At 48.2% G+C, this 27,879-nt stretch overlaps 2 protein-coding genes and 1 long non-coding RNA gene across 3 annotated transcripts; 2 read left to right on the forward strand and 1 right to left on the reverse strand.

Annotated features, from left to right (window-relative positions):
* Positions 1 to 625: 625 nt before the first annotated feature.
* On the forward strand, positions 626 to 6,070 carry LOC146757836 (uncharacterized). The gene is made up of 2 exons (XR_014935762.1): positions 626 to 1,623; positions 1,914 to 6,070. It is a non-coding gene; the product is annotated as an uncharacterized LOC146757836 (long non-coding RNA).
* Positions 6,071 to 7,357: 1,287 nt separating this feature from the next.
* FITM2 (fat storage inducing transmembrane protein 2) lies at positions 7,358 to 11,996 on the forward strand. Its single transcript, XM_015881664.3, has 2 exons — positions 7,358 to 7,556; positions 8,739 to 11,996. Exons 1-2 carry the CDS (start codon positions 7,384 to 7,386, stop codon positions 9,379 to 9,381), a joined length of 816 nt encoding a protein of 271 aa, XP_015737150.2. The 5' UTR covers positions 7,358 to 7,383; the 3' UTR covers positions 9,382 to 11,996.
* Positions 11,997 to 18,071: 6,075 nt separating this feature from the next.
* Positions 18,072 to 26,879, reverse strand: GDAP1L1 (ganglioside induced differentiation associated protein 1 like 1). Its single transcript, XM_085520313.1, has 6 exons — positions 26,595 to 26,879; positions 25,337 to 25,529; positions 23,067 to 23,240; positions 21,458 to 21,555; positions 21,240 to 21,354; positions 18,072 to 19,407 (listed from the first exon to the last, which is right to left on the reverse strand). Exons 1-6 carry the CDS (start codon positions 26,772 to 26,774, stop codon positions 19,064 to 19,066), a joined length of 1,104 nt encoding a protein of 367 aa, XP_085376439.1. The 5' UTR covers positions 26,775 to 26,879; the 3' UTR covers positions 18,072 to 19,063.
* Between the last annotated feature and the right edge of the window lie 1,000 nt (positions 26,880 to 27,879).

Consider the following 27,879-nt stretch of genomic DNA (forward strand, 5'->3'; position numbering starts at 1 on the left):
TGACCAAAAAGCAACCTCCAAGGCTGAGCCAAGCACATATGTGAGGTATACAGGAATGGAAATCAGAGCTCTCATCCAAAGCATTTGTGGGAAGATGCGGAGACAGGAGCTCTAAGTGACATGAGCTTTAACTATACACATCCCAAATAGGAAGCATGCATTCCATGTCTCTCCTAGCATGGATCTATCCTCCCTGGGGTCTCTTCTCCTCTGATCAGGGGATGCATGAACATGGAAACCCCAGAAAACCTCGGTACTGAGGATAAATACCTTGCATGGGATGCCCTGGGCACTGACAACTGTGCTGAGCCCTGACTCCCAACATCAGGCTTTGAAGTACAAAGGGCTGCACATGGGCAGATTCCTGCCGTTCATCAGCTGCTCTGGGTGTCACTCGGGCTGTGGAACAAAGGTCTGTGCCTTATGCCAACACACCCGTGCTGTGTGGCCTTGTCTGTGCCAGGAGCTAGGAAGGCTCCTGGGCTCTGTGCAGCTTCGTCCTCCCTCTTGAACAAAACCACATGCAAGTGACCATGGCACAGCCAGCTCTGCTGCTCATGTAGTACTGCTGAGCTGGCTCTTTGTCACATCAGGGCACAGAGCTCAGAGCACCACAGAAGTGTTTGTGCTGCTCTGCAACCCGGGACAAACACAAGGGTGGCAGTGCAGGTGGGAATGGAGCTGAGGGAAAGGCACCCTGTGGTTCCCACCTTGTCTCCATTACAGCTCTGGAGCTTCCTCGTCTGTTTGCCTACAGCCTCTGCTTGTCTCCAGCTTGTCTTCATGTGTCTCAATGACAGAAATGTGGCATTGCCACAGTGACCAGCAGCTGGGTTTGGACTGCAGGAAGGAGCCTCACCGCATCCCTCTGCAGCTTCACTATCTGCCACTCCTCTCATTTTTGTTTCTCCCTTCCCTTTGCTCCTATTTAAGCTGGCATTTTAGTGCTGTACTGATCAGTCTGGGAGCACCTGTGTGGTGCCTGCAGCAGAGCCCTGCCTCCAAACCTGACACCTCAAGACGTCAGAAAGCAGAACTTCACCAATCTATGCAAGTTTTATATGATTTTCTGTCTTATGACACCAAGGGTGTCAAACCCACCACCAAAACCTGCAGGTGGGAGACATGATGTGCTCTCAGCATCTGTGAAGAGCAGCTGATGCTAATCTGGAATAAACAGGCTAAGAGGCTACAAACAACACCAGCAGCACTAGGAGCAGGTCTGCTCTTCTTCTCTGCTCTGTATGCAAAGACAGGACCTCCCTTTGCCCGGACCAGCAGCTGAAGGAGATGTCTGTGTGAATTTAGTGTGTGCAGAGGGCTTTGTGTCTGTCCACCTCCTGAAGTGGTTCAGCAAACCACAGAGGCTCTGTGCCCGCTGGCTGCTCTGGCTGTCCCACACAGATGACTGTTGAGGTGATGAGGAACCCTAATTACCTCTGACAAATATTTACCTGTTTTCCTAAGTTTACAGAAACCTCGTTCCAGCCACAGCTTTGAAGCAGGACTCAAAGCTGCAGTGATGTTGATGTCCCTGGGGATGGGCACAAGGGAACATTGCTGCTTGTGGCACAGTGCTGGCATCCTGCATCCTCTGCCTGGGTCCTCCTTTGCAACACCACGGTAAGAATGGTTATACCAGTTCTTTGGAGCCTGTGTTAAAGAAATGGTCCACAGAAGGGGTGTTTTTAAGGCTGGATGCACTTCTTGTGTGTTTATTCCTAGTTCTGATAGTGTCAATAGAGATTGGGTTATGTGTTTAAGTGTTCTGTGCTGGGTTCGTGTTTAAGAAATGTAGCTTCTTTGAACTGTACAAACAAACACTCCTGAAGAGAATCCTACTGCTTTAAGTGAAGCTGGTAAACACTTGGATTTAAAACACCAGGATTTGGCTTTAATCTTATTTCTTACAGGACTTAAAGCTAGGAGGAAAAACATGCTGGAAAGCTGTTTATTCTGAGAACAGGCTGAGACCCAGCAGCTGCCTCCCTGCATGCAGGAGGTCACCTCTCAGGGGGGCTGAGCACCTTCCACACCTTCACCCCATCCTGTTGAGGAGCAAACTGGGTCCCAGTGTTCCAGGAGATGAACTTGGTGTCTGGATACTGGTACAGCTCTGGCTTCTCCATCAGGCAAGTGCGTCCTGTGTGATGTCAGTACTGTCCCAATCCCAAGGATTACTCAGTGCTTCGTGTTAATGCTTACTGTCCTTCTACTCTCTTGTCTTTTGGGCAGCACCTGTGGCTGATTGTCACACAAACCCCATAGATTTGAGCAAACTCAATTCCCCTTCTGATGAAGGCTGAGATGTGGGACAGCCCAATGTGGAAGAGTGCAGATGAGATGAGCAGGAGGTGCTCAGTTTGCTGAGCGCAGGGAGTAGGTAAGGAACCAAACAGATAGTTTGCTATGTATATACACACATATAATGCAAATATCTTAACTGAGATTATGACAACCCTCAGTCCACTGACTTGCCAACATACGCTTTGATTTTCTTTTTGTAAGTATTTTTATCTATAAGGCACTACTGAAGTGATCATTAATTTCAGGGCATGTTTCCAGCTGACGCTTATATAATTAAGCAAACCAGTAAAGCACAGATTAAATATTATGTATATGTATTTTTTAGCTTTGCCTTTAATATTAGTAATTATGTATCTGACTAAAATAGCCACAGCTTGTGTTATGTGGTTTGTTGTGCCAGTTATCCAGTCAAGAAAGTGGAACCTGGAGCTGTGGTCCTTGTAGTTAACACAAAGCCATCTCTAAATTTTACGTCTGAATGTAAATACGTGAGCTAAAAGTGCACCGGTCAAGTTTGAGAAGTTCATGTTTGTTAATTTGAATAAGTATAGGCCATTTTCTTCCTGTATTTGACCAGTTCCAGTAAACTATGGCTTCTTCCTTTAAAAAAGCAATAATAAAATGCAGCTGGCCTTGCTCAGTAGCTCAGGGGCCACCCTCAAAGGACTTCATGAAAGGTGTTGTGAGTTTTCCATGATGTTTAATCTATGATTGATAATTACAGGAAGCAAATATATGGAAACAATAAATAATAATTCTCACATGTGACAACCAGGAATATTATTAACCGGACTGGATGGGAGTCACTTACCAGTAACTGTTTTCTTTGAGTGCCACCCATCAAATGTGCAGGGGAAAAAAACTGCACAGCATATACCACTGAAAGCTGATGCAGTGAGAACCAAATTAACTCATGTATGAAGGTGTTTGGGAGCAAACACTAAAGGGGAGCATCGTGTGCTGTGCAGAAAGGTGAATGTGGTCTGGGTCAAATATCACCACTGCTCTACCAGGTTGGGTAATCACAGATAAGGATGACAAAGAGCATCCTATGCACAAATGCATGTATAGTTAATTACACAGACTGCTTTTAGGTGAGATCTCATCCCCATTTCATCTATGAACGGGCTGGTTAATTCTCACTGTAGAAAGAATACTTCATGTCTTTGTGAACTCTGGTTATTTTTAAGCTCTTTGGGCAGTTACTGTCCCTTTCTGTGACATCTCCAAAAGAAATTCAGGAAGCAGGAAAATGTATCTGCTTCCATTTCCTACACAGGATATGGAAATATAGAGGTTAAGGAACCTGCCCATGGCTGTGGAGGGAGGTTGTCAGAGCCACAAATTAAAACCAGATCTTCTGAATCCACGCTCGGGGCCGTGGTCACCAGACCATTCTCTTCCATAAATTCAAACCTGTCATTAGTCTGCTCTGTTGAAATCTGTCTGCGCAGACAAAGAAATATAAATATTTTTAGCAGTAGGTATTAATTTGTAGCACTAGTCGAGTTTGTGCCACTGAAAACTGAATTGGTTCTTTATTACGTTTTGCCCCATATCCCCAAATATTTTGATCTTTGGATATAACCACCAACTGTGCTGAAAATTCCCTTCAGCTAAGATCATTCCCTTTCTATTTGTTTGAAGGGAGATGTGTGACCTGCAGGAGCTTTAATGCTGGGGCTGGAGGTAGTGAAGTCTGTATGGAAATTACCTGGGACTGATTTCCATCACTTTTTCCAAAATGTCTGGGCTTTCAAGGCTGGGGAAGACCTTTCCCATTGATCTGAGCAGACACACAGGTTGTCAATGACCATTTTTTTCCTCTTCTGTTTCTTGATTCAACTTTTTCTTGATTTACCTTTTCTGCAGTAAATAATGCAGCACCTGCTCACAGGTGAGAAACCTTTGGTTCTGCAGAACAGTGATGGGATGCTCTCATGTGAAGAGAGCTGCTGCAGCTCTGCCCTGGCTGTCTTTCAAAGGCATCACTGACACACAAGGGAACAAAGCATACTTGTTAAAGCTGACAGTGAATAGAGGAGGCTGAAGAGTTCAAAGCACTGGAGATGAAGGATGGTGTCTCAGCAAAGGGCCAAAACTATCTTCAACTTCAAGCTTAATCTTCTATTAGGCAAAGAAAATACAGCGCGAATTATGCTTATGTAGCACCTCTCATGCAAACATCCCAGCACGCTTAACAATCAAATTCAAAGACAATCAATCATGGAGATGTGAGCAGTGTTCACCAAGGAAAACAGAGCAAGCAAGGCTTGGAAAGATCAAGTGGCACAACCACTGAAAGCACATGGCTTCCAAATGGTTTGTGTTTGTGTGCACACAAAGTGGTGTGGGGATGGTGGCAGATGCCAGAGCAGGCAGATGGTGCTGGATATGCAGGTACCATTGTGTCACTAGTGGAGTGACCCCTCATTTGGACCTGGGAGACCTCTCTCCCTAGCTTGCCCTCCTGTCTCAGTGCAGTACCAAGAACACAATGGTATCTGCATATCCAGCACCATGTTTTCCTTGGTGAATGCTGCTCACATCTCCATGATTGATTGTTGCTAAAGAGTTGCTGCCATAGAAAGCTGCCTAGAGGTCCTATTTACCACATCCAAGAGACTTAAACTGACTGAGCTGTTGTTGAGAAGTTAGTTCAGACTTCTTGGTATTTCTCCACATCAAACTGCCAAACTTTTACAGTTTATTCCTCAGTGCTGAGCAGCTCAGTTGGAACCACGAGGACAGCTTGATAAAGCTCCCATTGGGCTTTATCAAATGGCTGGAAAACTAAACCCCATTAACTTGCTCTGTGAATGGCTTGAAGGTGTAACTAACTTTTCAATAACAATCTTGCCTTCTTGTAACATGCAAACCCAATGTGAGTTGGAAATGCTTGTGAATGGGGGGCCTCGTGCATGTATCTGTAAGGCTGTAATACTGCTGTGGCATACTGAGATCCACTTACTCAGTATCTAATTGACAGCAGGTCACAGTGCTATAGCAAGAGTCTGAGGGAAATGTTACTGACTGCAAGAAGGTCTGAATTATTCCACGTCTTATTTTAAGCACCTGTATTAGGTATATATGTACCATCAGCTCCTGGCAAGAGCTGCTGTAGGTCACAATCTTTTTCTACTTACTGCTCATTGAGATTGGGGTGTCTGCTTCCAGACAAGAGTTCTCAGCTCTGCAGAAGGTATCCATGCTGTAGTCTTGCATCAGCAAGCCAGATTTGCTTGCAGTCAAGTGAAATAGATGATTAACAGAATAGCTGGAATCAGATGAGTTTTCTAAGTAATAAATTGTTTTATTGAAGAACAGCTTTGTGTTCTTGCTCCGATGGATACTGAAACACTGGATAAATCATGGAACTTTATGAGCAGGAAAGATTCCTTCCCAGAGTTTCCACAGCTCAGGAGTGAAGATGTTCTTCCAAGGCGTTTTGAAACTCACTTCAAACCTCTGCTCAGGCTGCTGTGATGTCTGTGCTGCACATCCAAGTGAGCACCCTGAGCTTTGGGTGACTGGGCATGCAGGGGCAATGCTTATCAACCACTCTTCAGCAAAATGTAATTTTTCAGTGAAAAAGAAATTGTTTGGAGCTTTGGTTCAGATTAAACTTCTTGTTCAACTAGAAAACAATCACAAAACCCCCCGCTGTTTTATCTTCATCAAATAGGCTGGAAGATTTCAGCTTGAGTCTGGCACTTGGTGAGCTTAAGGTATGAAGACAGCCAGATCTGTTGTACCTAAATAACTAACTCTATTTAGTGCTGTTTATACCTGGCACAAATTGACCCGTTGTCTGTGAGGACTCTTTGGGAACCTTCAGCAATCCTTCTAGATTAAATCTTCTTCCCTGGTTATGTGTAAAAGCATTTTCTACAGTTTTAAAAGGCCTAAATCCTATTTTTTTTTTTTTTTTTTTTTTTTTTTGTGTTTTTAATAAGGGAGCTACAAGTCGGCTCCTCAAAAGGACTGTTGGCCTTGGCTGGTGGATGTGACAGCAAATACATGGCATGAAACTAGAGATTCACTCTAAATCTGCAGGACACCTGGAAGCCAGTCGAGCTTTGCTCACTGCGTTTGCTGGAATACATTGATTTATAGAGATAATCCTCAGACGTTTCAAGCTGAGCTGAAGACAGACAAATTTCCAGCCCATGCCATCAATTCCCTTCATCTGGAACAGGTGCCAAGCTTACAAAATCCTCCTGCAATGTGGTAGACACCACGGTACGCTTCATTAGTAACCAACCAAGCAACTTGCCATCTCCAGCTCACAGGCACTGAAAACAATCTGGAGATCAGAGACTCCAACCTGGGAAGCAAAGAAGAAGTTCCAAAGGCAGCTGTGCTCCCGCAGGAGGGGATTTAGGCAGACAATGCTGGACTATGTGAAACCTGCTCCCAGACCTTGTTATCCTGACTCATCTGAGTCAACGCAGCTGCCTGTCTTTTCTCATTCAGGGGTACAGTGCTGTGGCTATTAGTGCTAACCACGCTCATGGCAGCCCTATTAAAAACAACACGTAAGGAATCGCCAAATGCCATTTACCCTGGATAACCCTCTTAGCTGAAACTCTGCATCTACTTGAGCTGCTTGTGTGTCAGTCGATTTTGATATATCGTTTTGCTCTTTCAGCCCATGGATTTGCAGACATTGGGACCTGTGTCCATAGAGGGGCAATGGGGCTGTGAAGGGTCTGAGCACTGTGGGGTCTTATGGGGAGCAGATGAGGGCACTGGGATGGTTCAGCCTGGAGAAGAGGAGGCTCGGGGGAGCCCTTATTGCTGTCTGCAACCTGAAGGAGGTTGTGTGAGGTACCGTGGTTTGTCATTAAGGCTTTCAGGCCTCTCCATGACCTTCCCCGTCCTTCCCACCCCCAACGCCTCACAGCTCAATGCATTAAAGCTTCGGTCCGGCAGGGGGCGCCCTCACCCGGCACGCCGTGTCAGGCTCAGTACCGGCGGTTGCCGCTTGGGGGCGCTGTGTCGGTGTGCGGGGCTGGGCGCGGTGCGTACGGTGGCCGGGAGGGGCCTTGAGGAGCGGCGGGACGGGCGGCCAACATGGAGCGCTTGGAGCGCTGCGCCCGCTGCTTAAGGGCACGGCTGGTGGCCGAGGCCGTGCGACGCCGGCTGCCGTGGTTACTGCTCGGCCTCGTGTTCGTCGGGTCTGCCCTGAAGGACGGCGATCTGGTGCCGGAGACGCCCATGCAGAACAAACGCAACGCGCTCAATGTGTGAGTTGGGCTGGGGGCTGTGGCGTGCTGCCCTCAGGCCTCTGTGCTGGGCCGGGCCTTGGGGGGGGGGGGGGTGTTGGACAAGGCCCTGGTGGCTTAATAAAGCCACCCAATAATTAATTAATAAAGCGTCCCAATGGGGAGCTGAATGAACATCAGAGCTTTGCTAGTGCTTGTTCTCGCCTGGGATGCAGCGGTAGTAAGTTAAAACTGTGTCTGTCTGTCTGTAGCTTGGTCACAGGCTGGAGTTCCTCTGTTTTCTTTATTGTTCAAGAAATAAGGCGATGGAAGGGGGCTGCTCTGTTCCCCTTTGCCACCGTTGGCTGAGCTGGAAGGTGCTGGTGGGAGGCAGGAGGTTGGAGGCGTTGGTCTCTTTGTTCATTTGTTCCTGCTGTGTTGTAAGATCTGAGAAGAGAAATAGTTGGGCAATAGTGGCAGAACTCATTAGGCAATGTCTTGCTAAACGGGATAGCTGCACCTCGTCTGCTTGTTTTATAGACGTCACAGCAAAAACTGTCAAGGCAGAGAGTGCGTTTTGAGGTGTGGGGATGTGTGTGTGCCAAAGGAGGGCTGTCATCAGCTGGATGAACAGAGAAGGAGTGGGTGCTGCTGTGAGGTTATGGTACTTCATGATTTTATGAGGTGGTAATGGAGGAAAAACGTCTTAAGCTGATTAGGGAAAAGAATCACCCTTTTTACTGGGGTATCTGATTTAGTATGAAGGTTGTGAAAGGTTGTAAAGCAAAGTTGATTTGAGATGGAGGAGGAGGGGAAGACCAAGGGTCAGGGTGGCAAGCCAAGTATATTTTATTTGCAGCTGTTGTTTGAGAAAGGCAAAGTTGACTGGGTTTGTAGGGTAAAGGCAATTGCAGCAGCTGTACTGAGTCAGCTGAGAGTCTAAATGAAGCTGTAAGTCTGAGGGAATGCTGCTTGGCAAGCAGTTAAAGCGCTTAGTGAAGGAATTAGTCAGGTTTGAGACCCTAGAGAAATAATGGGGAGAGGGTTAAGATTTTATCTATGCTTGACTTAGAGGGTGGGAATCATATTCCTAATTTAGACAGCTCTCCATGATGACCTTGAAAGGCTGCTAGTTCAATTACAGCCGCGTGCCCCCAGCTCCCTCCTCCAGGCTCCTATGAAATTTCACACGTGCACGTTTCTCTCTTGGCTTTTCTCTGGCAGGTATTTTGTCAAGGTGGCTTGGGCATGGACATTCTGGCTGCTGCTGCCTTTCATCGGAGTCACCACTTACCTGTTTGCCAAGAGCAAGTTCCTTTACGGCCCCACGAGGAGCATTCTGGCAGCTCTGCGGCGTCTCAGCACGCTGCTGGTGGGCACTGCCGTCTGGTATGTCTGCACTGAACTCTTCATGTACATCGAGAATCTCACCGGCATGTGCTTTACCTCGAATAAACTCAGTGAGCCTCAGAAGCTCTACACCACCAAGCAGGAGTGCCATCGGAACAACGGGATATGGAACGGTTTTGATATCTCGGGGCACTGCTTTCTGCTCTCATATTGTACTCTGATGATTGTGGAGGAGATGGCTGTGCTGGAAGGCTTATCCATAGACCGGAACTCAAGGCTGCGTGTTGTTATCAACGGCCTGTTTGTGTCCTTGTGTTTTCTCACCATGATCTGGGTGTTCATGTTTCTATGCACTACTGTGTATTTCCATGATTTCAGTCAAAAACTTCTTGGTGCGCTGACAGGTTTGGCAGCTTGGTTTGCAACGTACAGAGTTTGGTACTTGAAACCTTTTTCTCCTGGACTGCCTCTCCCAAATGTACCTTTGAGTTCAAAGAAATACGGTTATAGCCGATAATATTCTTCAATTTTGGATTTTTCTTTCAGTGCCAGACTAGTTAAATACAGACATATATATAGGCATATATAAAGCCTATAGGCAATATAGGCTTCCAACCATAAGGAAGAAGGTAATGGGCTGGACAGCCTTTACCAGGTGATGGCTGGGAGGTGATGAGAAATTTTGTTTATAAAGAATTAGTACTGGACAAGGTCTGCTCTTGGCTGGGAGTTACTGGTTGGTAAAGAAATACAAAGTTGGATTTGTTTCTCGTATTAAGAAATAGAGGAACAGATCTTCCAAAACTGACAGAGGCCTTTGCACTTTAAGACCTTAACTGACCTTAAGTTAATTCTCCCTCTATCTATTTTTATTAAAATACCAGGCATGATCCAAATGTCCTTTTCTTCTTTTTTTAACTTGTTTTGTCCTTAGAGGAGATCTCCCCTAATGACACTGTTAATAGCTACTGCAGAGGACTCCAGCCACCAGTGTTCATTTGGTAAAGCAGTATGAAGCTCCACTGTGAAATGCGAACATCTCACGTGGTGTTAAATACACCTAACAAGGGTTTGTGCCAAGTTGGTGTACGCGTGTTCTGCAGCAAAGAGAATGAATCTGAGATGTAATAGCTTAAGCAGTCTGTGACTTGAAATTGATACCTGTGTTTGGAAAGGAAACTCCTCAATAACAAGTTTTATCTTTCTCCTTATATGAAGTAGCTATAACCATGTTTTGCAACTTTAGACACACAAAAAAATCCCAAGTCTATTGAGAGAGTTGGGTGTTTCCTTTTATTTTTTTAATCTTATGCATTTAGCACCATAAAACCAAATACTTTCTGGTATGTTTCTTCCAGAACAATGGAATTCTGGTGTTATGAACATGTTAGCTTAACTCGCTTAATAGCCTGCCTGGTATTGAATGAAACATTGTTTATCCTGAGAGCTGCAAAGCAGTTTGCTTGAAGCAGTATTTATTTTGCTTATCAGTGAATGTCAATAAGCTACTTAATTTTGATTGCACACATAGTTGTGGCTGCTTCTGATACGTTTGGAAACCCACTACTGAATAAAACACTAATGTTGTATAATGAATAGGTATGAAATTGGATGGGTTTGCTCATTGTACCAAACATTTAGCATAGTTTTGATCTTGCAGAGCCTTTTATTGTTTCATAAAGGTTTGCTCATGTTGCAGTTGTGCAAAACTTGTGTGATGGTTGCAGTGTTGAAAGAGGCAGTCGAAGAGGTTTGTAGGCACAGCTGCCATATGAGAGGGGACAATCTGTGTGCAGTGTTTGGCTCCAAGTTGATTGTTTAGTTGAATAGGGTGTGATGCACAGTCAACATTGGCACATTTTTGTTGTGTTTTTTTTAACCATCTCCTCAGCTCTTTTTCAGCAAATGCGTGGAAGTATTTGCAGCAGTTTTAGCAACGTTAATTCCATGTTTGTGGCTCGCCTCTGAGGAAAGCTGGATTCCTTTGACTTCCCACTCCGTTCAGTGCCAAACCCGAGTTGTTTTGCAGCCTCAGAAAGCACAGATTGCCACGCAGAAAGAAGCTTTTTCAGGAGTCGATGTATTTTCTATCAAGTTCCTTCTTTTGTCTTTTGCAATGAATTGCCTTTAAGCTGACTCTGGGAAATTTGCACTGATCAACTCATATTGGGTTTAACTAAAAATATATTTGAACAATGCAGATTCATTTGCAGTCCTTCTTTTGATGTACTATAAGCCTGCTCCCTCTTGACTTAAGCTAGGCTGCAAGCCACTTGCATCATGAAAAAGGATTATATACCCAGAAGGTTTTCGGATTCATTTCATTAGATTTAAGTTTCTATTTTAGGTTATCTTTATGTAACTTTGCTACATAGGCCTGCTATGGGAAAATGCAGTTTATTTAAACCAGCAGGCTTGCTGATATTATCTTCAGTTCCACAGATGTTTTATGCAATCACTGCATCATTGTTTCTCTGTGCTTCAGATTAGTGTCATACAAACTGTTTATTGTGGAAATAATGTAGGCCATGGCTATTCTCAGACTGTATTTAAGCTACGATATGCTTGTGTCTTTGTGGGTGTTTCTGGAGTCTGCAAAGGTACTTTTGCTGTCCTTCACTTCCCTGAACAATCCAGGCTCTCAGGTTTTTTCTGACTTATATAATATTATACAGATTTATCTGAGATTATACTGAATTATTGGTGACAGTCTGAGCACGCTGTATTTCCACAGGTGAACGTGGCACAAATTCTCAAAAACAAAGGGTTTAAAACCAACAAAAACACCTGACAAAAGCAAGATTCCTAATGTGTGCCATGCAGTTGGTTACCTAGACATGAACAGTTGCTCTTTGTAGCAAAGTGGAGGCCTAATCCACTGGAATAGATGGAAAAGTTCCCATGCAGTAATGTTCCTTATGATTCTGGAAGTCTTGTACAATGTGTTTTTCAGAGACCACGTGCCAGCTGTTGGCTTACAAGGTTTCCTTGTGCTCCAGGCCTCTTCTTGGTGTCTTTTGGCTTTCAGTTAACTGGAAATCAAAACTGCTGATTTTCTGCTCATGCATTTCCTATCACCTTTACCTGACTTCCCTCACTCCCCCAAATAAACTTCTATCATTAAGTTAAAAATGTGGCCTCTGTATCACAGCAGACTTGTACGAATAGCTGGATTTGGTGCTTCCTCTCAAACTGGCAGATCCTCTATTTCAGCTGCCAACAGTTACTTATAAATTGTAGGTGAGTTCTCCAATGGATTCTAAAAGCAAGCAACTGTAGTCATGTGAAACGCGGGTGTTGGTTGGTTGGTTTTGATTGGGTCTTTGTTTTGCCTATTTTATTTTATTCTATTGCTTTTCTACATTGTAGTTAATTCCAGACACTGCTTCCCTTGTTCTGCAGAGCTGTCTTTCCATACCCATAGAATTCGCAGGGGGATTTTTGTCTCCAGCGTATTACTGACATAGTACTTAAATACACACAATGAAAAATTAGCAAATACACATTGAAGTGTAACTGGCATTTGGCCTGACTGATGTGCATGAGGCTGCTCCTGCTCTTGGTGCCTTAGACATTCTCTGCTAGGGCCGGAGAGTTTTTGATCAGAGCAGACTTGTTCTGTGACTGCTTCACTGTGGTACTGAAACTCAGGTCATGGAGCGGCTGAGATAATAGAATCTCGTGTTCTGTTTTGATGCCTGGTGATTTATGGCAATGTGAGAAACACCCAGTTATACCCTACGGTGCACTTTAATTGAAAAGCTGCAGGGGATGCTGTGATGTATTACATGCCTTGGAAAATCAGCAGTTAGTTCTGAGTACCAATTTGTGGTCACCTTCCTCAGGAAAATAACGCCCAGTAGCACTGGAGCTTAAAGCGTATCCCTGCAGCTCCTCTGCAGGCAGCCTGTCCCAGCTCTTTACTTATCTCTGTTCACTCCAACCTGTTCCTTAGGATTTTTGTCTTTTCACAGCTTCATCTCCCCCCCTGGGCTGCAGGAATAGCAGTAGCTCTTTACCTCTGCTCAAAGCATGCTTGCCCTCCTTGCGTCTTCTCCTCCTTTAACTGTTTTGCCAAAGCTTAAGGTGAAATAGGATGCTGTGATTCCCACCTCATAGTACGCTGTTGTTAAAAGGAGTCGGTCAATCACTGTCATGGAGTTTAGATGGAAAAGTGAACGTGTCTCGCTTATTGGAGCAGGACTGCCTGATGTGTTTGAACTCGTGGAAGGAAATAAAGCTCCTGAGTGCTTTAAGTATACAGTGAGAATAAAGAGATTATGAGTTGGAAGACCAGAAATGCAACTGACCATCAGGATGGATTGCAGTCCCTGAAATTCCAGGTAACTGTGTTGTAACATTTGATCTGAAAGATGTATTAATCTACCCTCTGGCTGTCACAAAACACAAACAGTATCATGTGCCTTGGAACAACATGAACAACTTTTCTGTAAAGCTTTGGAGCTTTAACATGGCCCAGTGGTTGAGATGAAGAGCCTTTCGGGAGAGCTGACTATTAAGGGAAAGGAGTACTCCTAAAAATGCCCTTTCTCAGTCATGCGTTTCCTGAAGGTCTGCAGTTGTAGAGCACGTCTTCCTGGTATTGTAAGGCTGAATAAAGAAAAGCTTGGAATCAAAAGTAAATACAAATGACATTTTATTTTCCTATCTCTGAAGCATTTTTCTTTGTTCAGTCTAGGTCCATTTTGCAGTTTAAAGTCACATTCTTTCTGTGATGCAATTTAATGTACTTAATCTGCAGGAAATGCTGTTGATGTCAGAGCAATAAATAGACATATCCTTATTGTAAATGTCAGCTCTCTTCTGAAATCTCCTGAATCCTGCTCTGTTCTCTAAGACATCCCCTGTCGTGTGAGGACCAGGAAGAGCTGCAGCGCCGAGAGGGGGCACACAATGTGACTGTAACAGTGCCAGGCTTATGGGATCATGACTCAGTGCTGGAGAAAAGGCAGCTAAGTAGGTTGTGGCTCAAAATAGTTGCCTGTGGCGGAAAGAAAACGTGCAAAATTAATAGAAAATAAAGATGATACAAGTGCCACAAAGCCTGCTGGCTTTCTGTCCAAATACATCAATTGTTGCACTCAAAGCTGGCAGGATTGTGCTGGTTCTGAGCATTGCTCCGGATCGGCCCTGAGTAGTTTTGCAGATGATGGAAGCAAGCAGTGATTTAAGATTTGCTTGGTAGACTCAGCGGTTGGGTGTTATTTTCGATCACAGCTTTTTCAGTACTGCACCATCCTCCGTTTTGCTCTTCTGTAGAGGTTGGCTCTTAGGTCAGGGAGTGGAAGGAAATTGCTTTCGGTAAGTGAAAATAGAAGACTGTTCTAGGAGGCGTGCAGTGGTGTGACATTACTTTGGGATGTAAAAAGTGTCCCTAAAGCAGCTCTGAACTATGTGAAGTGCTCACCCTATGTGAAGTGCCTGCAGATCTCATACACACCCTCAAACCCAGTTACACTCTGTTCTGATTGCAAAGTAGCTTTATTTGGATAACCACTGCAGCTAAAAAGGATTTGGGTCGCAGGAGAGAGAAGGTTCTGTTAGCAAAGGGCTGAGACAGCAGGCAGTGAAAGCAGGGGGATGGACAGCGTTATATTTAACGGAAAGCTTTCAGAGTTGTCAGTTGATCTGGGCTGTTAGTGTTATAGCAAGATTTTCTTCTCCGTTCCTCTGCTGCTCTTTCTCAGAAGCTGGCACTGGGAAGGGCTTCGTCTGCTGCTGCAGTTCCACAGCCCATGGACTCCTGACCACAGAACTGTCCCTGCACCAGGGGCAGGAAAATGGGATGCCCAGAATAAAGTGAAGGGGTAGAGTGGAAGAGAGGCGCAGAGAAGAGGAGAACTCAAAGTAGGTCGTTGTGCATAGGAGGAAAGCAAGAAAAACAGCACTGAGCAGCGAGGTCGTTGGTGCTTTACTCATCAATACTGTTCAACACTGCAGCCAAATGGAAATAATTTGCTTAGGCAGTGGGAAATACCCTCTGCACACACAGCTCTGCCTGCAGCACTCGCATCTCTGCAAAGCAGCCTCTGCTTTGCCCCATTCCTGCTGCGTGCCTTTGCTGCAGTGATAGACATCTGTGTTCTGACAAAGCAATTGTTCGTCTGAATTATTTATGGCATATGTGGTATTCTTTGTTTCGCTGAGGCATTTAAAGCAGACTGTTTTCTCTGTTTAATCCTTCAGAGGAAAGCGTGTAAAATGGAGAATAAAAGATAATGGTAGTAAATGTCATTTGGGCACATTAAGAAACCAGCATGAGTGGGGAGAAAAGGAAATTTGTTTCTCATGAATGTGGTTTGTTTGAGATGCAAGTTTAAGGCTTTGTGCTACTGCTTAAAACCTACAATCCTATGTTGGAAATGGCTTTTGTCTGACACCACTGGGATTTAATCAGTGAGGCCTTGCTTTAAGAAACAGTTTAATGAATGGGTTTGGTTTTGATGACAGTGAATATATCAGTGTTTTCACAAACTGCTGTTTTCTGTTTGCCATTCCCAGGTGCAGAAGTCCTTAACTGCTTGTAACAGCAGCAATAGCTTCCTCTTGCTTGAAGGAGCAGCTCTTACACCATCCTCTCTTCTCCTTAGCTGGGAGATGAAAGCTCCTGGACTCCAGTTGGATGGTAAGGATACTTTTTCATCCAGAAACACAGCAAGACTCAGCAGTCAGTTTCCTACAGGGCCACAAGCTGGTCACTGGGTAATCTTAGCCCTTGATCTTGGTTTCTTTGGCAACTTGTGACAGGCAGGCTTAGGCTGTGTGCTCTGTTCCTTGCTCTCTGACAAGCTTTGTTTTGAAAGCTGTTATTCTGCATGAAGTCTTCCTTGTGCCTTGTCAAGCAGAGGAGAAGCTGTCAGCCAGGTGTAGCACTGGCCACATACATTTTAATTTTTGTAATTGATTCTTTTGAGCAAAACCTGTAGGAGTAATAGGATTTCAGAAACCATAGTTTTACAATTAAAGCCTGGGAGAGAAGAAGTGGTCACTGTGTGCTGGGTACCCACAGTTTGCTCAGTTTCACGGAGCTCCATCTGAGGTGTTCAGAAGGGCTTGGATGTGATGAATAGCGACTTATCTTCTCCCCTCTTGTAATTACAAGTTCAGCATCTTAGCACATGTTAAGGTTTTTACAGCCTTTAGGTGCCTAAAAGCATGATTGCTTCTAAACCTAAGAGGTCTTGAAGGCTACGAACATCTTCCCATTGAAGGTAAGAGGCTCCTCAGTGCTAGGTTGGGACTTGGTGAGTGAAAGGGAAGGAGGGCTGTGAACAGGGCTGGATCAGATGCACAGCGATGTGGTGCAGGATGATACAGCACAAGCCGTTTGTTCTGTCTCATGCAGCTACGGCAGTGCATCAGTGATAGCAGGCTGCCACAGAACTGGTCAGCAGAAAATTGTAAGGTATCCAAGAGTGGGGGTTTGCTGGAAACAAACCCTGTGTCTCAGGGTGCCTCACCTTCCAGCCTTACCTTTTGGGTGCTGCTGCCCACCCCTTGCTGAGAGCAAAGCATAAAGTTATGGAGTGAGAAAATGAATTTTGGCTGTCATTTTCATGTTTCTGTGTATAGAAATTGCCTTGGGCAGGGACCATTGGGCCAGTGCCAGGCATATGGGGGTGTAGAATGATTCTCCAATTTTAAATGAAACTAATGGAAATGAGAAGAATTGATGAGGCTTAGATCAGCTAGAGAGAAAGCAACCTTTTATTATGACAGCCCGTAATCACCACAGGGCTACTTCATAGTAAGTCACTAATCTGGATCGATTGGGGTGGTGACATTCATCTCCTGGTTCATTTCAGCATGGTCCTTAACATGAATCCAGCCTCTGCTGTCACTGTAATTGCCTTATATCACTTTTGGAGATTGCTTTTCCCTGGAGAAAATTTGTGGTATTCTTTCATTACCAAGGTAGGGAAACAAGGCTCAGCAAGAGAGAGTTGCACTGTCTTCACTGATTTTTCTTTTATTTGATCTAAAACAAAAGCTTGTTTGTGAGTAGCACTGATCAGCCTGTACAGAACTCATCACCACAGCATCTGTGGCTTCCCAGCAAAGTGTGAAGCAACATAACAGCCAGCTGTCACATTTTGGTCTGAGCTGACCTGTGCATTGCTCTAGATATTGGCTCTGCCTGGCATCCTTCTACCAGCTGCATTATAACAGAGTGCTCCGCAACAAAACAAGCACCTATTTAGTCCAGTGTTTTCATTTGCTCTGTGGGAGTGTTTGTTCTTGTTCTCTCTGAGTTCTGTGGCTTTTTACCCCAATTACTATTCCTTTCTACATTTGGTGTGTATATTTAATTGGCTCTTGGAGATCACCAGAGAATGTGTCTGCAGAGCAGCTTATGAAAGGAAAGGGGTGAAATCCATGCTAAGGGTTTTGTTTCAGTGTACACAACGTATTTTGGGGAACACAGTGTCATGGACATCATTATATTCTTACACCTTTCAGATTAGCAGAAGAGATGGGCTCACGGAACCCCCTGCTTCCCTCTTCAAAAAGAAGCAAAAGAACTATTTTTTTTTTCCCCTGAAGTCATTGGAACCATGGAGCAAATTGGTAACCATATTTGAGGAAGCATGCCTGACGTTTCATTCTATAGCCTTAGCTACAGGCGCCTGCACAGGTGGTGGCTTTGAGTTCTCACACACAATAGTGTGATCTTCATCACCGGGATTAATATGTGTAACACAGTGATTTTGCAGCTGCACAGATATTGTTCCAGAAGCATGTCAGACCAGCCCATACAATCACAACCAACACAGTGCGTTTTGCTTTTGTCTGATCCCTCCCCTCAGCACATCCACAATTCCACGACTGCCAGCTCGTATCAAGAACCAAAGCTCCTGGGAAATGCTGCAGCTTTCCAAGACAGAAAGATCTCTTTTGAATTGGAGGCATTGCCACGCGTATTGCTCCAGCCACACTTGGCATACGTCCCCAAGCCTATGGATGCAGCGTTACTCGCAGGGATCACCAGAATGCTCTGAAAAGCAGCCAGAGGAGTGCTTACTGAAATGAGTGCCTTGTAAGAGGAATGAGCTTTGTTTCCATGTGAATTTTATACCAATACGACACAAAAGGACAAGCACAAACCACCTGCACGTCCTGCTGCACGTGGGCATGCTTTGAAATTAGACTGGAAGTTTGCTGAACACATTTAGCAATGTGAAGCAGTTACTCCTCCCATATGGTTTATTGAAGATCTCAGTTTTCAAAGCATGAGTAGCAGCGAGGCCCATTATTCTTTCCAACATGCAAAAGGCACAAAAAAAAATAAAGTCACAAACGTGATTCTGTGCAAAGTGTCTCTAAGAAAACACACGGCGAGGAAACAACAGAAAGGAGCGGAAGAGAAAGCCAAAGGGTCTGCAGCAAAGTGCTGGCAGTCCTGGAAATGGTCCTTTGTCAGAGTCCAGGTGTGCTCAGGTGGAGAAAGAAGCTTCATGAAACCATGAAAGGAAACTCAAGACGGAGGCAGAAGGTGAAAACAAGGATCCCCTTCGTGTGCCAAGGCTCAGGGTGGAAGTCAAAACCATTTGTCTTCAGGAGGAAAACGTGGTAGTTAAAGACAGGAATCTGATCCTTTTGTAAATAAAGCCCACCAAAACCAGATGTAGGAAGTGGATGTAAGAGCAGCTCTGTGAAACACATTCTTTTTGATGAAAATAATTAAAAAGGGTAATTGAAGAGTGCAAATCCACCTTGACCACAACCAGCTACTGCACACTGCCCCCAGAAAAGCCTTCAAGCACAACACTGGCTTCTAGAAGAAGAAAGTCCCCACTACTTGTACGTGTGAAAGGTGGCCGGTGAATGTTCTGGAAACACAGACAGGGCTGAGTATCCAAGTCCCACTGTTAACCTGGGTGTAGGGAGCTCCTCGAGGTGCACATCTCCCCATGGAGATGCCCAGTGGATGTGGGGAGCCAGGCCAGCCCCCGAGCCTCCTGCTGGAGTGCAATACTTAAACCTAACAAAGGCATTTACACGTTGATGCATTTTGTTGTTATTTCCTTGCAGTATACTTTTCTACTTCTAGACTATGGAATGTTACATTAAACAATATTATTATTCATACTTTGCCTCAAATTTCATTACAGTTACTGAGGCTTCGTCATAATTTCACACAGCACAGAGACACCAAACTAAACACCAAGCTGCCAGCATTAGATGTATTTTTTCTTTAAGTACCAGTAAGCAAAATATCCCATTCCCCCCAGAGATCCCATCAGGAAGGAGGCTCCGAAGAAGGAGGGAGGTTTCCGCTTGACCAGCCTGAAGGCATTGGGTACCACTGCAGAGAGCAGTGTGGTATGTATGTCTCCCAAGACTTTCCTGAAGGCAAAGCGTTTCTGTATCCTGTCGAAGAAGGACTGTAGGTTAGGTCTGCTGCCATCTTCCCAGTATTTCTTAGAGAGTCCTAGAAACTTGAGGCGATGCAGGGTAGCTCCTAACAAGATATCAGCCAAGGTAAAGACGCATCCGCAGAGCCAAAGTTCACACTTCTGCCCTGGAGAAACAAGTGACAGAAGAGGAAGGATGAGAATAGATCCTCGGGTGGATGCTTAAAGGCTTGCTCAAAAGCTCCACGAAGGCAATAGGTTTTGGATTAGCCTCCAAATCCTTTTCTGAGCACTGAGATGTCTCAGAAGACCAGACCTTATCTGTCAGGAGGCCACGTGGTGCCACAAAGCTGGGAACACACAAGTGGGCATTTATAACCCGCATGAAGATACAAATCAATATCTGCAAACTGGCTGCGTTGTGGTTCAGTGACCGCTTTTGTTGTGTTAATGCTCAGAGAGAGCAACATCATTTGTCCTTGGCTGCTGCTGGGCGATGCGAGCTGTTTGAGAGGTGGCATGGTAACATGTCCTATTTTAGGGATGTGAGAAGTCCTTGGGAACCAAAACATTTGCTGGCCCAGCCTGGCTGCTCTCCCTGCATGCTGTTAGGATGGTCCTAACTCTATCCCTCTCTAGCACTGGGACACTGAATTGTTTCAGTGCCAACAGCCACGTTTTGGGTGCAGGCATGAGAGAAGGTACCATAGCTCCCTTGGTAGTGGTGACCCTGGAAATAACCTCACCCAGGATATGTCCAGGAAAAAGCGTGCTGGAAGAAGATGGTTCATGTCAAGGTAGTGTTAAATGCTCTCCCAAAGCCCTTTTGATGTTAACAAGTAGGAAATAGAGGTACAGGAAAGGAAAAAGGGGCACAAAATCTGGATGCCCACTGCACGGGGCTGTGCCCTGCGTTTCCCTGCTTGTCGCACTTTGCAGGCAAGCAGTGGAGCTGGGATGCTGCTCAGCACCTGCCCAGCACATCTCAGAAGCAGAAGTACAGCACGGTAAGTGGTAAGAAACCCAGTTCCTGCTTTCTCCAGGCTGCGGAGAAACATTATCCTTCCTTGCTGGATCTAAATGAAAAGGAGACCCTCGAAATGCTGAGATGTGCTGGGAAGGGGAGCTGGGATCTGCCGGGGGATGGCGAGCAGCAGCCCTGTGCTCAGTCACAACTGAGGCTGAGCTGCCTGCAGGGCCAAGCCAAGGGAGTTATTGGTAATTAGCAGGCCTCGTTTGTACCAGCCTGGCAGCCCGCCTAATCCTGCCAGAGGCACAGCCCGACTGGACAGATTGCCTGGGCCTAATTAGTCAATACATATTTTCAGCAGCTAATACATTGCGGGGATGCTGCGGCTGGAGCCTGCTGTGCTGCATGGCCCTGGGGCCGGCAGGTGCAGGACCTGGAAGTGGGGGGCATCCCACCTGGCTGGGGGGCCTGGGTGCTTCCTGAGAACTGAAGCAGCTCCGTGAGAGCATCCAGGCACCAGAGGGCACCTAATGAGCTGAATCCCCCCAGCTTTCAGGTCAGTTAGTGAGGGTGTCTGCTGGATGCAATTAGGCCGCTGCATGGTGCCACTTTGAGGCCTCAAGGGTACGCCGCAGCCCTGTGCTGTGCTCGTGGGCCCCATGACGCACAGCCCCCCACATAGGGCCAGCTGTGGGGCTGCCCCTCATTAACACCTCTGGGCTGTGCTCCATCCCTGGCACCTCCAGCTGTCCTGGGGTGAGGGGCCCTGCTCCAGACAGACGCTGAGGTGATGGTGGGACAAGCGATGCACGGCCATGCCTGTACTGCCAGGGCTGTGGGGCAGCTCTCAGTGGGTGCTCGGCGGAGTTTGTTTGGGGTCAGGGCAGGACACGGCCTCTCCAGCCCTCCTGCTGCTGACTGACGCACGACCTGCACATCTACCACCTCACTGGGCCCCCTCAATGCCACCAGGCTTCATACTGTGTGCCATGGTCCAGTGCTGTGAGCTGGGTGCCGCCCAGCACCTACCTTGGTACTCCAGCTTCCTCTTCTCCAGCTCAGCCTCAATCTGGTCCAGCACCATTCCCAGCTCCCCCAGGATTTTCTTCAAGTAGTTCACGTTGTCGTGCTCCAGGATCTTGGCCTGGTGGAGAGCAGTGATAAGATGGATGGATGGACAGATGGCTATGCATCCCCACAGCCATGCCCCACCACCAAAGAGCACTGTGAGGCTCTAGTTGACTCACCATGAGCTTCTTCTGCTTGGAGAGGTATGGCTCTGTCAGCGGCGGCTCCTCCTCGTGGTCCAGTTTCATCAGTTCAGTGCCGGCGTTAGCCAAATGCCCTGGGGGGAAAGGGACAGAGGGGCTGCAGGATCTGCCCTCCCACCGGGAGCTGCTGGCTGTGTGTGAGGGCAGGGATGAGCCCACTGGAGTGTTCCCTGGTAAGCTGCAGCCTTGCCATATTTTACAGCAGGAAAATGGTGAGCTCAGCAGGCTGGAAGTGCAGCTTTGGAGTTCTCCCATCCCACAGGTTAGCCTGGGAAGCAGCCGAGCTCCCTTCAGAGAGCTTAATTAAGAGGGATTTGCAGGCACAATCCTGCTGTTTTGTTTGAAAATGAGACTTTTTGATGCGTTAAACAGCTTTGAAGTGCTGCTCCTCTGTGTTAAAAAGGATAAAAGAACAGGCTGTGTGGCTCAGCTTCCTCTGGAGCCGCCTTCCCCATCTCTACTGGGAGAAGCACAGATCAGCCCCACTGAGCGGGCTGTGTAACACAACAGTGGGAAGAGAATGGGTGTCTGTTCCAAAGTGCTGATGGGAGAGATGGCAATAAAGCCAAGGATGGGGTCAGATTTAAGCAGTGTAGCTGGTGTTTGATTCAGCCTCGCTGTCTGCCAGGCCTTTCCCAACAGCAAAGCTTGGGTCCAAACAGGGTAAAATTCAGATTCTGGTTCCCTTGGCATGGCCTGAGGTGCTGCTGAGGTTTAGGGTGTGCAGCAGAGATTAGGTTTTGGTTTATTGCAACAGCTGCTAATTGCTAAACACCAGCAGATGTGTTCACACAAGTCCAGAACGACAGAGACCGCCTGCTGCAAGTGCTCCTTGCACAGGGCAGCCTCCTTCCCTCTGCAGTGCACAGATGGAGGGATTCAGCAGGAAGAGACATGAGGGAGAGGAAAAGGTAATTGACCTCCATGGATGGGAGTCTTCCAGCACTTCTGCTCTGCCCATTGTCATAGCAGAGCTGGACAGGATGGTGGCTGTGCCTGGGCAGGGAGAGGAGCAGTGGCCACACCAGCAGGTTAGGGTTTGTATTGGGTGCATTTGCTGCCTTTGTAAATCATACCTGTGCTGCCAGCATTACCCTGCAGGGAAATACAGCATTTCATTGCCTTGGCCCCATCGGGGCATCAGAAGGTTGGAATGGGCCTCGTGCAAGGGAGCTAATGGAGGGAAGGGCGCAGGGTAAATGGGAGAAGAGGACACAAAATGCAGAGTAACACTTTAGGGCCGGGATAAATTGCCTGAAGCTGGGCAAACCTCCTCCTGCCAGGCACCATCTGTCTCCATCCTTGTTCCTTCCAACCAGAGCTTGGCTCTGCCAGCGTGGGTGTGGGAGACCTCAGGGTGCAGCCAGCAGCGAGCTCTGCACTGCACACAAAATAGCAAAACTCCCTGTTTTCCATCAGAAGCCTGCAGTGGCTGTTGGGGTTCACTGTTCCCAGGGGTACTCTGAGCCTCCCAACCTCCTGTCCTTGGCTGGTAACTCACAGGGGAGCTGCCTGCAGACGGAGCCTACCAGACAGGCAGTGCAGGCAGGAGTCCTGCCGGCTCCCTGCCCCAGAGGTGACTTACTGCGGATCTCAGCGGTCGCGTACTTAGGGATCATGGAGTCAGTGGTGAGCTCAGGGTGCAGGATGCAGCCATGCGTGTAGGCATCCATGGGCAGCGAGTCCAGCAGCTCCCTGTATTGCAGCACCCGCGAGTGCAGCAGGGTCCCGGGCTCAGGGATCAGCTGGGGGACGTTCTCTGAAAGGGGCAAATGGAAAATGTGTTAGAGGTGCTGGAACTTCTAGGGACAGGGGCTCATGGCCCATAGCAGAGGCTGTTCGATGTGGGTAACAAGGGAGTGGATGACAAAACAAGGAGCTGAGCTTATCTTCCCTTTGTGCCAGGACTGCCCCCTCCCCAGTCCTCTGCACCTCCTCGCTCAGTTGGGTTTTATTCACCTCGGCAGGGTGGCAGTTTGTATCTTTTTTATTACATTTACAGCTCAAAATACACAACAGATGACACCAGGAGGGAAACATTGCTCTCGTCTCCCCCAAGAACATCAGGAGCGTTTCTTTATGGGATCATAAATGTTTATGGCTTTTGTGGATAGTTAATAGAGAGTGAGTGAATTTACTGCTGGGACTCTGAGCTGGGCTGTCTGCAGCACAGAGCTCTCCATAAGCCAGTAGCTGGGACTAGCAAAGGGCACAGCAGCAAATGGACTTTTGCAGATGCAGTCAAAGCTGCTGTTTAATTAAGGAACTGAAACAATGGCTGTGGCCCCGCTGCAAGACTGGCCCAGCAGAGTCATCCTTTGCTGTTGGCTGACCTGGGTGTCACCAGCAGAGAAAGTCAGTGCTTCCAGTCCTAGGAGCAAAGCTGTGTGAGCATCCTTCTTATACAGGCATTTCCAGGCTCTGTGCATTGCTGCAAGGTTGGTGCTACCTCCTTGGATCAATGCAGGGACAGCCTAAGGATGCTCTTCCCACTTAAGGCGGGTGGGTGAAAGCTCTAGAAAAGAATAGGTAGGTGCAGAAGGGAGCGATGCTCTGGGCCATCCTTCCTCTTCCCAGGTCTTCCCACATGGCACTTCTCAGCTGGAAGGTGAGGACGTGCACCTGGCAGCAAAACCTCAAGGGCAGGAGTTTTTGCAGAGCAGCAGGGAGGGAGCACAGCGTTCTGCTGTGGCAACAAAACACAGGTGACAGCAGAAAGATTTTGTTGCCAACTCCTGAAGAGAAATACTTGCAATGTTTTGGAGGGCAAGGGAAGAGGCAGGAGAAATCGAGCCGGTATCTCTGCTGGCTTCCAGCCACCAGTTTGTTCCCCACAAAACAGAGCGCAGTGTCTCCTGGTAGAGCCATAAATCCCCACCATGCTCAGAGCTGCACCTCAGAGCTGTGGTCCCTGCCACCACGTCAGCCCACATCCCCTGCTGGGGACAGTGTGCTGCCAACATATGCTGGGTCACCTGCTCCCTGTAGGGACTGAGTTACAGCACGGAACAGTGTGAGGACTGTGGCCCCACGATACAGTGTGCCCCAAGGATGCGAGGCTGCCCCATCCCTGGGGCCAATGCTGTGAGGGCTCCTTCGTGGGGCTCTGGTGTCTGTCTGTCTGTCTGCCAAGCCAGTGGCAAGGAAGTGCCGTGACTCTGCTGAGCACGATGGCGGCCAGGCCGGGCAAGGACAACAGCTGAGCTGGCGTGTTGCCTGTGCTTGGGGAGCTATTTTGAGATGCTTTTGATGTCTCCGCTGCAAGGGTGATGGATGCTGGGGCGAGCGTCGTGATGCCGCAGCCAAAGCTGCATGCTGGGCATTGAAGTCTCCCTAGCAGAGCATCCCAGCATGGCAGCACACAGATATGGGAAAACACGGACTAAGGGGCTGGAGATGCTACATGCCAAAGCGGCTGCGTGAGAAGCAGCCTTAGAGCTCAGCATCCCAGCAGCAGCCCTGCTCCAGGAGGACACAGGAGTTCTCTCTCTGCTGTCCCTTCCTCTGGATCTCTGTCACATTGTCCCTAGTGTGCAGGCCCTGGTGAGATGCCTCCACACACCATGGGCTCCCACAGCCTCAGAGATGGGAGGAATGGGTCAATTTGGGAGCATAGCCTCAAAGACAGAAGGACAAACCCAGCTGCAGCTCTCCCTAATCCCCCTTGCAACATTTCCAAGGGATGACTGAGGATTTCTGCTGGAAATCCTTCATTTTGATAGGAAAACATGAAAAACTGAGGGGAGCGAACCAAAACTTTCTAGGGAGAAATGGGTGCATTTGGCCAACAACATTGAATCAGCCCTATGCTTTTTGCTGAGCTGAAGCCTGACATGCAGTTCTGCCCCCCGTTACCTCCCGTGAAGTTCCTCTCCATGTAGTCAATGATCTGGTTGTAGTCACTGATGATGTTCTCCCGGTGGATGATGACGGGCACCTCCTCGCCAAGGTTGAGCCGCATGAACCATGGCTCCTTGTGCTCCAGCAGTGGCATGCTGACATCCCGCTCCTCGCAGGGCAGCCCCTTCTCAGCGATGACCAACCGTACCTGCAGCAAAGCACAGAGGGACAGCTCAGCCCCACCACTGTGCTCCAGGGAGCCTTGGCAGCAAGGAGAGTTCCGGGGGAATCAGTCATTAAGTTTTTAATAGGTGACCAATTATTTTCTTTTAAAGTCAAACAAGGAAAAGCCAGGTTCCCTCTGTGGAGATTGTGCCTCGGAGGGGAGGAGGATGCTGGGAGCAGAGCCCAACAAGGGGCTGCTATATCTCACCCTGGTCCCCAACCCCTTTAACCACCAGCGCCTTGGAGTGGGGTGGCAGGGGCTGAGGGCCCCCAGGATGCCCCAAGGAGGGGCCCTGGGAGTGTCAGCAGCACAAGAATGAAATCCCCATGGCAGCTCTGGCAGCATAGGCGGATGGGATCGGTGTGGTGGCCCTGCTGCATCGGGTGCCTGCAGGTCCTTTGTGTGCGGAATAGACAGGGACATCCCTGCTCGCTGTGGGGCACCAGGAGCCTCATGTTGGGATGGCTTTGTGCTCTCCAGGGCCTCCCGGCAGCTCACTGTCCACCTGACATTGATGGCAGAGGGCCCGGCAGAAGGTCGGCTTTATGGCAATGCTGCCATACTGCAAAATGAGCATTGGGGATCGCCTGGAAAATGTGATTTGGGGACTGCCTGGCTCCGTGCCTTGCTCAGAATTGGAGCATCTCTGGAGTAGGATTTCCAGGGCCCTGCTGCAATGCTGGGGCAAATTACTCCCGGCACAGGGCTGTGTCCTGGGGTCCCCACAGCTGCAGGGTGGTCTCCGGCTCAGCCTTTGTCTGCGCTTTGCCTGCGTTTGGCTGTGAGCGAGCACAAAGCAGAGGCGTCTCCCGCTGCAAACCCCGGGCTGAAAGCAAAACCAGGGTTTGGCTGAGCTCCCCCCCCCCCAACCCCAGGGGAGATGGTGATAAAACACAGAAATGAGGGTACAAAAGGGCCAACCGGGTGCGTGCTGCTCCCCTCGCCCACCCTGGGAAACTGCTGCTTGCGGAGCCGTCCTCCCGAGCCAAGGGTACGCCCTGCCCGGAGAGGTGATTCCTCCCGAGCAGCCGGCCGAGCCATCATTACCTTTTGGGAGCTGAAGGATTGGGTCCAGTGATATAAAACCAGCCTGTCCTGGGATCTGAGAGCGGGGTCCGTCGGATCCTGATTTTCTTCCCCCTCCTTGGATTTCCCCGCGTCGTTCTCCAGCGCAGAGATGGGCCACCAGCTGCAGTTGGTGGGAGTAACGTTATTGGGAGTCGCCATGACAGCCTGCGAGCCGAGGGGGACGATGGAGGAGCCGCGCTAGCCCAGCATCACATGGGCTCGGCGAGCAGCATCACTCCCGGGGCAGCTCCATCTCACTGTGCTGGGGCTGGGCAGCGGGCGCGGGGCTGGGAAGGGGGAGCGCGGCCCCACGGCTCCTGGCGGGGCTCCCTGGGGAGCGGCCACGCTCGTGGCATCGCTGCCATGGGAGGGTGGTGCTCCCAACGCCTGCCCGGCAATCCAGGGCAGCCCTGGCCTGAATTATTTTGCTGCAGGCATTTGTGCTGCTTTTGACGTGGTGGATGGGTAATGAAGAGCTGCATCAATAGATGCTGGCTTTAAAGCATCCAGGGGGTGTCTTGCTGCCTTAGAACGTTGCGCAGGAAAAGCAGCAGTGCTTCTTCAGGGATGTGCAGTGCAATCTAGGGAGAGGGCAGGTTGTGTCCTGCCTGATGGGTGCTGTGAACTGAGGCTGGAGCCCCATCCTGCACCGAAGCAGAATTGGACCCGGGTTGTTTTCAGCAGGTTGTGGTGTGGGGACACGTGTTTGCACCTGGGGAGCCACGCTGCCATCTGAGCACTGCGGTGTTCCAGCAGAGGTTTGCACACCCCTGCACAGCAGCTGCCACGTCTCTGGCTGCACAGCATGGAAAAAAATGTGTTCAATGGCCGTGTGGATGCCCACGGGGAAAGGGTGATGCTCCAGGGCTGCAAAACCGTGCTGGTGGCACTCACTGCTGCTGGGCAGATCGGTGAGTCTGGCAGAGCTGGCCTCAGCACCAGGCAGTGGTTTTTGGGCTCCTTCAGATGGAAGGGGGCACCTCTACATTAGGAAATACGAGTAATAACATTGAAACAGCAACAGTCTCCTCCCGTGGATCCGTGTCCGCAGAGCTCCATCTAGCGCCCATCTGGGACTGGTGATGGGGCCGGTGCCGTTTAACATCTTTCTAGGCAACACGGACAGTGGGATCCTGCGCACCCTCATCAGATTTGCAGTTGATACCAAGCTGAGTGATGCAGCAGACACAAGGAGAGGGAACTGCTGGAGCAGGTCCAGAGGAGAGCCATGAAGATGGTCATAGGGCTGGAGCACCTCCCTGTA

The sequence above is a fragment of the Coturnix japonica genome, chromosome 19 (genome assembly GCF_054131305.1).
Source record: "Coturnix japonica strain WE chromosome 19, WE-NBRP24, whole genome shotgun sequence".
Classification (NCBI taxonomy): domain Eukaryota; kingdom Metazoa; phylum Chordata; class Aves; order Galliformes; family Phasianidae; genus Coturnix; species Coturnix japonica.